This window comes from Vidua chalybeata, chromosome 5 (genome assembly GCF_026979565.1).
Source record: "Vidua chalybeata isolate OUT-0048 chromosome 5, bVidCha1 merged haplotype, whole genome shotgun sequence".
NCBI lineage: Eukaryota > Metazoa > Chordata > Aves > Passeriformes > Viduidae > Vidua > Vidua chalybeata.
Window position 1 is genome coordinate 50,611,330 of NC_071534.1, and position 12,073 is coordinate 50,623,402.

Below are 12,073 nucleotides of genomic sequence, written 5' to 3' on the forward strand. Positions count from 1 at the left end.
TAGCAACTCTTAACTCTGAAAGCTATTCTTTGGAAAAAAAGTGACCTTTGAAAACCTGGGGATAACAGAAAGGAATTTGAGTTCCCGAAGGCCAATTAGTTTGTATTCAAAGCTGAAATGACTTGCATAAGCACATCAGGAGAAACCTAGCATTACTATAGTAAATACAAAAGGTATCAAAGCCAAGGATTAAGAGGAATTCTGTCACTTTTTAGGGGAATTAACAGCAGAACAACATTGATAATACTCCCTTTTTACAAGGAGTCACATGAAAAAGACAAGGGATAATGGGTTAGAGTTACTTCTGGGGAGTTTCTGATTAGAAAGTAGAGGAAATTTTTCACAATGAAGACAAGTCAGCCATTGGAATAATCTCCCTCAGAGGAATTGGTGGCTTGCCCAACACTGCACATTTTAAAAAAATTCCTGGACAGGGCACTAGGCTATCCTAGACCATGGTTTTGCCAAGAAAAGTTGGATAAGATGATCCTTGAGGTACCTTTTAACATGGTATTCTATGATTGTATTAACTCTTGAAGAAATAGATCTTATGCTATTTAGGGGTCTGTCATGAAACTTGAAAAGACAACACTTGTCTTGAAATGGTATTATCAACGTATGTGTTTTGAATGTGTGTTTTTTAAAGTCTTTCACATTCATGCTTTCCTAATGTAACTTTAGCTAAAATAAGACTATTGAGTCTTTCTCTGACATATATTAATGTGTCCTCAGACAGAAATCAGACCTATAACTATGGGAATATTTCCAGAAAGCATTGAAATGTTGGGGGAAAATCACAAAGTAATATTTTTTTTCAAGTAAACAAAGAAAGGGATGTACTTCTACCCTTGGTACTTATTAACATTTTACTATTTTCCTGTAACATGGTTATTTAATCTGATGACAATATTTACAATCAATGATTTTCCAAAACAATATAAAATGAGTTAATTAAACCCATGCAAAAAATATAATGGGCTGCCTCATTTTACAAAACCACAATCTAAAATCAATAATCTAAAAGGTTCGCCACTGCTTATTAATTCAAAAGAGTCATTAGGTTGTTTAGAGTATTAAATATCATTCCTGCTATGGCAGATCTTTGCAAAGTTGATTTTCTAAGTTATCAGGTTTAAGACTGCTATATTTTAATGCACTAGAAAGCGAACTCACTAACAGTCCATGCTTGGCTCACTCCCAAGAAACAACAATTTCCAACTAAGAGAGGATAAACACCATGCAATCCAAATACAGCTGCACAGAACACTAGCAAGGCCATGCAGAGCTGACATACAGTCAGAAAGTTATTGAAGAATACACACGTGGAGTCATACAAAGAAGTCATCCAGGTTGGTGTAGTAAAGCTAGGTATTTGTGGAAGATTAAGAGGCAAACTTGGAACTTTTGGAAGAGCTACATTAGGAAGACTGTTGGTGATGCTCCTGTGAAGAAATAAACAATGTAGGAATACAATAAAAAATAGAATATTTAGAGGACAACAGGGGAGAACCCCTTATTAGACAGAAAGCTATAAGCAGGTGCTTTGTTCAGATTTTGTAAAAAGCACTTACTTGACAGGTTGCCATGACTCTTGTTCAAGACCTCTGTGAATGGACTGAGCGATTGATGATTCCATGAGATCAATGTAGCGGACGACCATGGGAACAAAAATTTCTTGCAAGTGCTTGTGAAACCTTCCATTGCATAAAAGTGCTTTAAAAAACAAATGACAGACAAAAATGTCAGACCTTTTGTTACAGGAAGAAGTGTATCTTAAAATGTTTTGTACACAAAGGCATTATGTTTTTGTACACAAAGGCATTATAAGAATAAGATCTAGCTTTGTAAGAAATACAGTTCAGAAAAGATAAATGAAGTGTTCCATAAGGACAGTGTAGTACATTTCAAACTGTCAGTGTAACGATAAGTAGGTACATACTGAAGTTCTTTACTGAACCAGAATCTTTTTTGCATATTCTTAAAATTAAAAATATGCTTTGCAGAATCTAAACATTAGCAATTTTGTTCATTACTTCCACACCAAGACAGGACAAAAATACCTGAACAAAGAAAAAAAAGTATTTGAATGCCATGTATAAGCAGTAGAGTATTACCTACTTCACAGATGGGACTTACTACATGAAAAACTGCATACACATGTAAACTGAACATGCTCAAAATCTGAAAATTAGTTTGCCATCACTCCTACGTGTCCCTGTATTTGCTGAAGTGCTCTTTCAGCAAATGCTAACTCTTAGCACACCGATGTCCTATCCCACCAAGAGAATATATGTTTCATGTTTTGAATGTGTCTGCAGTCACCCTTTAATCTAGCACTGTTATAAGAACCTATGAGAGTATTCCCATGTGCATATGGAAATCATAGAAGCTCAACCACTGAGAAAAATGTCATGACCTTGGCAACCTTTGTTTTCTCTTGTCCGTGTTCTGTTGTTTTAAATTCTTTTGTGGGTTTCTCCTCCTACCCATTCCAGCAAGGCTTCTTGTATAATTGGATGGGCACCAAAAACCACATTTTGAGGAAGCTTCCTCCTCTTCGTTGGATCACAGGGCTCACCATGGACACCATCCTTTAAAATTACAATCCCTTTTTTTCTACTATCAATGCCACTCCATGTCTAACATGTCAAAATGATTTCTATAACTTCCAGAAACTATTTGCCTTCCATTCCTGAATGATGTCCAGTCCAAACTGAACATGGGAGAGATGGAGACTGCGGGGAAAATGTGCCGTCAAGTTTCTGTCCCCTACTGCTACTTGTACTGCAAGGAAGTGCCCTTGTTGCTGAATGTCTGGACACTGTGTTACTTTTTTCCTTGAATAAAATGATCTGAAAGCAAAAAACTATTTTCTTGGAAACATTCTTGTAGAGTAATAGGAAATATTGTATCAATCACCTTTACATGAGGAAACAATATTATGTGATCAGCTCTCTCTGGTTTTGTGTTTTGTGCCTTTCTTGCTAAGAGTTTTCAAACTTTCAGCTAATTTCCAACCATTTTAGATATAGGGGTGAAGATATCAGATACATGAAGTTTTATAATAAGAGGCAGCTAGGTAGCAAGCAGAGATTATTAGGGTTTCCACTGAGAAAAAGGCAGAGGTATAGGATCATCTCTTTATTAAACACTTGAGAATCCACCCTTGAGAATACCTTGAGTCCATTACAAACACGATCCATTATTTACATTGCTCCTCAAAATAATTGTTAACTAGTTAGTTCTGGCTTATTATTTATATATCAGGAATTCAAAACAGTGTTATTTTTCTCTATGTATAATTGTCTTATATATCTTAAAACTACAGCACCTTTTACCAGCAACAAAAATGACTGAGGAGGATTTGGATATTAATATAAAGGTTGTACAGTAAACAGCTGATGACGCTGCCTTTGAGAAACAAATGTTTGCTGGTATCCATTTGCATATTAGACTGAGTTTTCAAGGCAACTTTAAGCTGAAAAATAACAACAAGAATACAACTGTGCCAATTAAATCAATCTTGCTGCTTTACAGTGAACCAGTGAAGAACTGTAATTAATAAGGCAATCACAGTTACTTGAAGGGATAAACTTGTAGCTTAGTGTTTTCTGAGCACACCGCAGAAATGCTCTGCTACAAGCAGTGCTCTGGGAATTACAGTAATGAAGCCTCATGGGCAGGAAGGTGACTTGTTATTTCAAAGCCAGCATGAAATTTTAGGAAGTCACAGGCAATAAAGGTGTTCAACTTCAAAAGATGAATCACTTTCCTGACATCATGACACCAGTCTTTACAGGGAAGTGAAATTTTCCAAAATTATGCCAAGACTTACACTTCACCTCCACGGAATTTCCTCTGTATGTGGGTACACACTCACAAGAGAACTGTCTTGGATCAACAGCTCCATGAGCATTCTGTTTTCCCAGGGTTCAGGACTTGGCAGCTCTGATTTACCCATCTGGAGATCTCCATCAAGGATCAATGCAGGGCAGGGAAAGAACTCAGAGCACAGAGATAAGTGATATAGCTGAGTATCATCAGACTCATGGCACTTTACCCTGTGATTAAAATTGATCTTGCCAAAAGGTACCACCTGTGCATCAAAGCAGATGGAAAACGAGAGATCCTTAAGGAAATGCCACGCTTCAGATCCCTCAACTACCACTTGTCTTCAAAGCTATGTAGCTTAATTCTCCATTGTCTTTTAAATATAGACACCCCACACCCTCTTCATATGAGCCATCATATGAGCTATCCATATTCACACAAGCAACAATAAAAGGAAAGCCTATTCCAGAGCAAGGTAATGCATAGGCAATATTAAAGGAAAACACATTATGGGAACAGAAACAGAACCCTGAATTAGATATTCTAGAAATATTGAAGTTGACGAAGAAAATTATTAAATTTTTTCCATATTAGGAAATATATTAGCTGAAATATATTAAAATATAACAAGAAAATATCAAAGATGAATCTAAAGTCTAGTGATTCAGTACTGAAATGAGGTTTCATCTCTAACAATAGGAAATGAATCTACTGTGCCTGTGTACCACAGAAGTGGTGAGGCTTCTATTGCTTTTACTAATACAGGCACATCTTAGGAGTTTTTCTGGAGTCAGCATATCATGCTGTCCTCAAAAGCTTCTGCAGAATCAAAGGCACAGATTAACATGAGTCTCCTTTCCATTGACAAAACTAGCACTCTGTCAGAGAGTCTGTAATTATCCTGTGCTTCATAGGATTCTATGGAAAAGATAACTTGAATTTTCTTGTATATTTTTAAATCCAAAATAAGAAAGAGTATATTTGAAGAAGGAAATATCCTTGAGAGTCCAGATTATATTTCTAGCAATTGAAACTCAACCATGACATGTGAAAAGGAAGTTTATATTCCTGTTCGTTTGCTGTTTATAGTCTGCCTCCACAGAGAATTTCTTAATCAGCTAGTTAAATGGCAGCAAAAATTGCAAGTGTCCCAATTTATATGGAAATTATTCTGTATTCGTACATATAAGATATGTTTTAAAAGTGAAATTTAGAGGTTTGCTTTGTGAAAGGAAGGTTAAAATTTATTTAATCTTTACAAGATAGAGTGACATAAACAGGTTATTACACAATTTACCTTTGTGTAAAAGTCCCATTAGGAAAAAGGATTATTGCATATTCTGGAAAGGAATAATGCAGCCTGAGTTAACTCTCAGTATCAGTAACCAAGACATGTAGCTCTTATCTGAAGGTAGGTTATGATTTCAAAGCAGTTCCTAATAGGACTGAGTCCCGATCCAAGATACCCGCTGCAATGAATGACAAGTGTAAGGTTTGAGGTATTGGGGTGGGTATACAGTTTGCTCTGATTACCTTAAATCCAAGTTGTTTTCTAACTCTACCCTCTAGTTTAAGATAGGGTAAAATGTTATACATAAATTCTAGTCCAAAAGTGGTACACAGTCTGTAACAAAGCAGGAAGGTGATAATTCCGTTTTTGGTGGTGTTTGCCACTCTGCTACTAGCAACAAATAGTGGAAAAAAGTGTATCAGAGAATTCCTGTTTAAGTCAATAACCATAATTATGGCAATGGCTTTCAAAAGGCTAACACTCAACATGCTGATTTTTCTAAATCAGCTTCATCAGCCTCTCTGCCCATTAGAGCAGACTGTGGCAGAGTCAGAGCAGGTGCACACACATTCCACTGAGTAATACTTGAAGGAGAATGAAGATTATGAGTCACCTTTATAATACTCCTGGTTTTGACTGGTTCATGCCAAGGTAGCAATGCAATAGTGCTGAGCAATAACACAGGACAAAGTGTCAGCAAGTGACACTTGCAGAGAAAACTTGGTAAGGAAATGATCAGAATACTGAATATAGAGTTGGAAAACCTCTATAACAAGCAAAATACGTAGACACTTCATCTAACTAGGCATATGCCGCTAAAAGATATTTCTCACACCACACTGAATGAAGAGGAATTAATATGTCTGTTTTTTGGGCACTAAAAACCAGATTAATCTGAATAATTAAACAACTACAGAAAGTAAATAGCCCTCTAAAGCAGGCCCCTTCAAGTATAATTTATAGGCTCTCTGGACAAAAAAGTAACATGTTCATTACAGTAAATAAGACACAATCCTGGGACAACTATGTTCTTCTTCCCTTTATGAACATCTAATTCTGGAAAAAATATTTTTGCTGTTCTAGAGAGATGCAGAGTACTGCTATCACTGTACAATCTGCAAAGCTTTACAGAGTCAGACATAATTGTGTGTGGACAATAGCAACTCTGTAGATCATTAAAATGTGTATTATAAAAGCAGCTACAATAATTTTTTCAAATATTTACAATTTGAAAAAGCACAAGAAATTTATCTTTAATCTATTATTCATCTCCACAACAAATGTAATTTTTTAATCTCTTTTTGTAGTTAGCAGAGAGATGTTAGATGTTAGCAGTTAGATGTTCTCATGAGAGCTGTTCTCTCATGAGAACAGCTGAAATATTTTACAAGATGGGAAGATCATCCTCCTCCCTCCATTTTTAAAAGTCTTTCAGTTAGACTAAATGGGAATGCAATTACTGATGTACTCTTCCTTGTGGAATAAGGTCAGAAAAAAATGGAGAGTCTTAAGGTGACACAAAATGGAGTCCTTCATGAAAGAAATGAGAAGATTCAGTCAGGACTTCCCCATCCACCCCTCTCTTCATAAAAAATAATACACCATACTGGAAAATGCATTTTTTTCTCCTTGTTAATTGATTGACTTCAAAGTATTCGCCTTGAATCTTGTACAATGTTTTTTACACTGTGTAAAATAGCACATTCACTATTATTTGAATATACATGAATATCAATTTTCATGATCTCAGAGTTATTTTATTATACTTTCGTGACATAGTTATAAAAATAGTTCCACATGCAAGTTTTCTTTAATGCTGTAAATGTAAGATTGTTTCTTTATTGTTAGGAGTTCTCTCATGTCAGGTTTATGTGAAAACTGATTCATGCACCAAAGATTTAGAGCTCATTTAATGCTCTCAAGATAGAATAACATGCAGGTGTCAGTCCTCCAAATTTCAGTGAAGATTAACCTAATATGCAATATGGTGACCTAACTGTTCTTCATTTGAAAGAAGTCTGAAAAGTAATCTCTGATATAGCCAGAGAGTGAGAATAACCCAGTGGGATTTCCACCTCTTCATTTCCTAATGAGTTTTTTGATAATGAGAGGTGACTTTGCCAGTCACTGTGGGCTCTATTATGGCTAATTTACTCCACTTCACTCTCCTTGTTAATTATTAACACTAGCCTTTTTATCCTCATGAGACCACATTCCAGTTTTTCCCTTTTTCGATTTTTTTTCTAAATATATCTTTATGAAGGTGATAGATTTCAGGAAAGGATTTTCACTTAGGGTAAAGTCAGAATTATTTATTTTACCTTGGAAGACTGTAAAATTGATTATATAAGCATGGGAAGCTCTTGCTAATGCTTTTAATGCAGTTATAAGGTGAAAAGGCTGGTAATTAAAGAATAAGCACTGAGGTATGTTCTACTTGGGAATCACTTCTTGGCAGAACGGTCACTTGCCACTTGCTAACATGTCCACTGATTAATAGGTGACTAATTTCCATGGTTTCTTTCCAGCAGTTCTGGAAAAAGAAAAAGTGTGTAATTTTCCAGATGGCTTTCACCTGCCAGAAACTGTCATTTAATATATCTATTACCATTAGGGAATTACTGAAATTGGTATACAGGTGTGATATTTCATACAACAGTTATTTTATGTCCTTCAGTTAAAGTTTTACAATATTTGTAATAGTTGCTTTAACATGGAAGTTTTCACAAAATGTCTTTCTTAAGCCTATTCTAGTAATTTAGCATTATTATGAGATCTGCAGCAAGATTGAAAAATTCCTGCACCCTTTTCAGCAACCTTCTCAATTGCCATCATGGCAATTTTAGTAAGTTTCTGAAGTTGCAGTTTGTCCAATAAAGGATCCAAAAAGAACATTTGTTGTGTGTATTTTATTCCATTCATGCTAACACTACTATACCTTTATAGACATAACTAGTATGAAAGTAGTTTAGAAGGCTTAGAAGGAAATATAAACTACAAGTTCATTTAAGCAATATAGATTAAATGCAAACTATCAATACCTCTTCTACTTCTACATAACTGATTCAAAACTAAGCAATTTGTGAATACCAAGTGGTTAATGCACTGCCAGAATAAGGACTGAAATGGTGCAAGGATAGAGAGAAACTTTTCAGCTTGCAGGAAATGGAACAGCAGGATATGTATCATAAAAACAGGCACTGTCACTTTTATTTTGAGCATTATCCTGTTTAGAAACACATTTCTAAGGTGTGGGTACATTGAAAAATCTTATGCAAACAGTATGTTAAAAAAGTTAAGATCTTACTGTCATTTCTGAGGGCATTATTCAACAGCTGGAAAAGTGGGAAGCTGTCCCAGGAGTCTTGTGGCTGTGCCTCAAGTGCTGAATCCATATCAACAGAATACAGAGACAAAAACTTCTCTGCGTGCTCAGCCAGCAATTCTGGCCACCAAGCGAATGCCTGCAAACACGACAAAATAGAATTACAAAACACAAGCCAAAGTCAAGAGATGTGTTCTTTCTATGGTAGAACACATCTGAGTAAGTCACATCATGTCACCTCTCATTTGGGGAGGAAGAATGGGCTAACTGAAAAATGTGAAAATATTTTATAAAACTTTGCATCAAAAAAGTAAGAAATCAAACAGATTATTGTGAGAAAGGTCATATGATCAGAATAAAAATATAACACCAAAAAAATCAAAAAAGAGAGTATAAATGCCTTTTTTTCGAGAGAGCAAAAAAAGCATGAAAGCCTTACTCTTGAAAACATGACTGCACATGTTTCTTTTGACTTCATTAAATTCTAAAGCAGATGAATTTATTTTTAAAACAAATTTTTACAAATACATTTTTCATTCATTGGGTAATCAAAAAGGATGGTTTATTGTGAAATTTTATTACTTGAAGTCTGAGGGGGTATTTTAACAGTTAGAGAGTGATTTTAATTCCTATTTTTGCCTTAAAGATGTCAGCTTCTTCTGAGGAAGACATCCAGTTTTTCTTGTGCAAAGCTATAAATCTTAAGAAGTTCACTAATGTCTATACTCATTTTCAGTAACTTAAGATGTTGGAACAGTTTTCTGTCAACAATTTATATTCTTAGGCAATCCTTAAAGAAGAGAAGAAATCTGTGAAAAAGATAATCAGCAAGTAAAGCCAGTTCTTCATTAAAGACATATAACTATTGTACCTTTTTACCATACATAAACCTGGGCTTTTAAATGTCAGTATTGGAGCTGAGCATTGTATTAGGGGGAGCTTTGTGATTCTGGAGTTAAGGATGAAGGTGGAGGGAGTTTATGAAACAGGATGAACATTGAATCCTGCTGAGAGTGTTTTTCTCAGGGTTTATACGAACATATGACAGTGAGAAATGCCTACACATGCAACACAGGAAGATGTCATTGCTTTCAAACTTATGCCACTCATTTTGAATATGTAATTTTGAATATTTTTGAGTTGCCAGCATGGAACATGTCTAGCTTGATCTACACAAGAGCTGAATTTCCCCAGCTTCAAATAAATTCAGAGAAATCTTCACTTGTGTTTATGAAACGTATGCCCTGGGTGGTGCAGACTTAAGTAGTCAGGTCTGAAAGGCATAAAATAAAAGACAACTTCTGTAAAGGGGTCTACAAATGTGTTTTTCCATCATGGACTTTCTGTAGTTCTGCCTGTAGTTCTGATGACTGCCTGTAGTTCTTTCTGACATGGGGCAAATAGAGAAATGATGAATTGGCAAAAGGTTCTAAAGAAATGCTGAGCATCTCCTCCTATTACTGAAAAGCACTTTGTGTGTTCTAGTGGTAGGACTAAAGGATGACAACTGGCACCATAGTGAGGAGGAGAGATAATGCTTCAAAAACTTTGGCAAGAGTTTGAAACTGAGTCTTTCAGTTTCATCAAACTGGAAGAAATTTCTTATTAATGAGCCTGTTTAAGTAAGAGTTCATTAAAGGAATAGACTCCTTCCTCTAGCAAATAACTACATGAAAATAAAAAATGTATATAGGTACCGGTAGGGGACCCTTCTAAGCAAGCAAAACTCTTTTCAGAAAATATTGCCAAAATTTCAAAACAAAGCAAAACCAAAACTAGAAAATGAGCACACTTTCTCTCATTTTTCTTCCTTGTTGTAAATGACACTTCAAACCCAGACAGAAATTCTTCTGACTCTCTCTCAAGAACAATGCATCATTACTTGGGCAGCAAGAGAGAAGAATAGAAAAAAAAAGTTAAAGCTAAATGTAACAGCACAGTTGCTATGGATAATAATAGGCTAAAAGCAATTAGCAATTGTTGACACACATTCTAAGAGAATAGAAACATTGCCTGAATTAAAGAAAGAATGGAGTTCTTAGATTCTAGAAGGCACATAAATGTGGCTATGCAACACCAGAAACAACAAAACAGTTTCTGCTACATGTTCAATGCACAGTTCCATGCTATGAGCAGAGCAAAACAATGCTTAGTTCATCAGAAATCACATACCTCTCTTCCCTTTGAGAATCCCCGAAATTTGTAAATGTTATGTATTAAAAAAAAAGGGAAAAAAATCTAGTATTAAAAAATGTGATATATTGTTTTACAGATGACTGATCCTTTTTGTCAACTGTAGCATCAAACACTGAACATTTGCATAACATTATGATGTGAAGTCTCGATACTTAATATTCAGTTTTAAGTAGGGAATGTATAATTTGGCAATCTTTTTCTCAGATATATTTTAATACTGAAATTCTGTATGCCCTATAAATTTCAGTGAAATTGAACATGTATTACATGAACAAAGGAAGGGGAAAATAACCTTAGAATTATCTTTTTTCTTTTCAAGGTACCTTAGATTAGATTGTGAACTTTTGCTGAATAAATTTTTCTGAAGGCACATGCAATATACTTATCCTGAAAAACACCACATCTCTGACTGCAGATAAGTAGTATAGAATGCTTTCTAAGCATCTTTGAACAGAGATGCTTAATCATTTCTGATTATTTGATCCGGGCTTTGTTTCTGTGTTCTTTTCCACATAAGTCAAATTTTCTTACAGTCATGCAGGTCCTCAAAGACAAAGACCACAATACATACATTTTATTAAGAAATCATTATACTGTAACACAGGGGCAACAGTAGTGTAGAACAGGACCTCCAGGGAATTAATTTCAAATCATCAAAACAGCTGTTTCTTCAGTATATGATAAAACATCTATAACAAGTTCACACATGACAGATGCAAGCTAAAACCCAGATTCCATAGTGTGATATAAAACCAGATGTTTTGAATGATCATATTTTATAACTATATATACTAAATAATGTTTATCCCTTTGCATATTTTCCAAAAAAAATATTTATTGAGTTTCTTGAGAACATTTTAAAAACAATTTCCTGAACCTTAGAAAACTGTATTTATTAATTAAATTTCAACAATATATACAGGTGTATCTGGCCAAGTTAAGTTTTGTAATTCCTTGGCATAAGCGGTGCTAAAATTGTAGCTATTATGGTTTCTGTATCATGAAGCAAAAGATGTGAAAGTAAGAAACATAAAATTGTTTATTTTATTTCTTCTACCTTACAATGCCATTTTTAAAAGCACAAGTTCAAGAGCATACTTTTCCAATCAAAAGAAGAGCAATGGGAATGAGATTATTATACTTATCATTATTTTTATATCTATAATCTAGATCTATACAGCATGATGAAAACCAGCATTCAGTTATATTTTCTTTCTATTTTGAACATCAGTTGAAAAGTTGGAAGGAAAAACTGCATAAGGCTACGAATGTTTTCCATACTATTTCAGCACCTCCAGCAGAAAGATGCTTTCTCTTTTTTATGCTCTTTAATTGTAATTTCTAAACCTACAGTTCATTCAGGTGAATTGAAGTAGAGTTTTATTTCATTTCACTTTACATAAGCTTCAAGTCTCTAATTCCTCTGTAAA

At 34.8% G+C, this 12,073-nt stretch overlaps 1 protein-coding gene across 8 annotated transcripts in view; it reads right to left on the minus strand.

The window, feature by feature from the left end:
* The window catches only part of CADPS2 (calcium dependent secretion activator 2), a 281,254-nt gene that overhangs the window by 46,783 nt on the left and 222,398 nt on the right, over window positions 1–12,073 (minus strand). For 7 of the 8 annotated variants that reach the window (XM_053942794.1, XM_053942793.1, XM_053942792.1 and 4 more), the window contains 2 exons: window positions 8,430–8,586; window positions 1,572–1,713 (listed from right to left, as the gene is read on the minus strand). In XM_053942794.1, the coding sequence (XP_053798769.1) occupies window positions 1,572–1,713; window positions 8,430–8,586 (299 nt within the window). Of the gene's footprint in view, window positions 1–1,322; window positions 1,443–1,571; window positions 1,714–8,429; window positions 8,587–12,073 lie in introns of all 8 variants that reach the window. The other variant, XM_053942788.1, reaches the window with a different exon arrangement.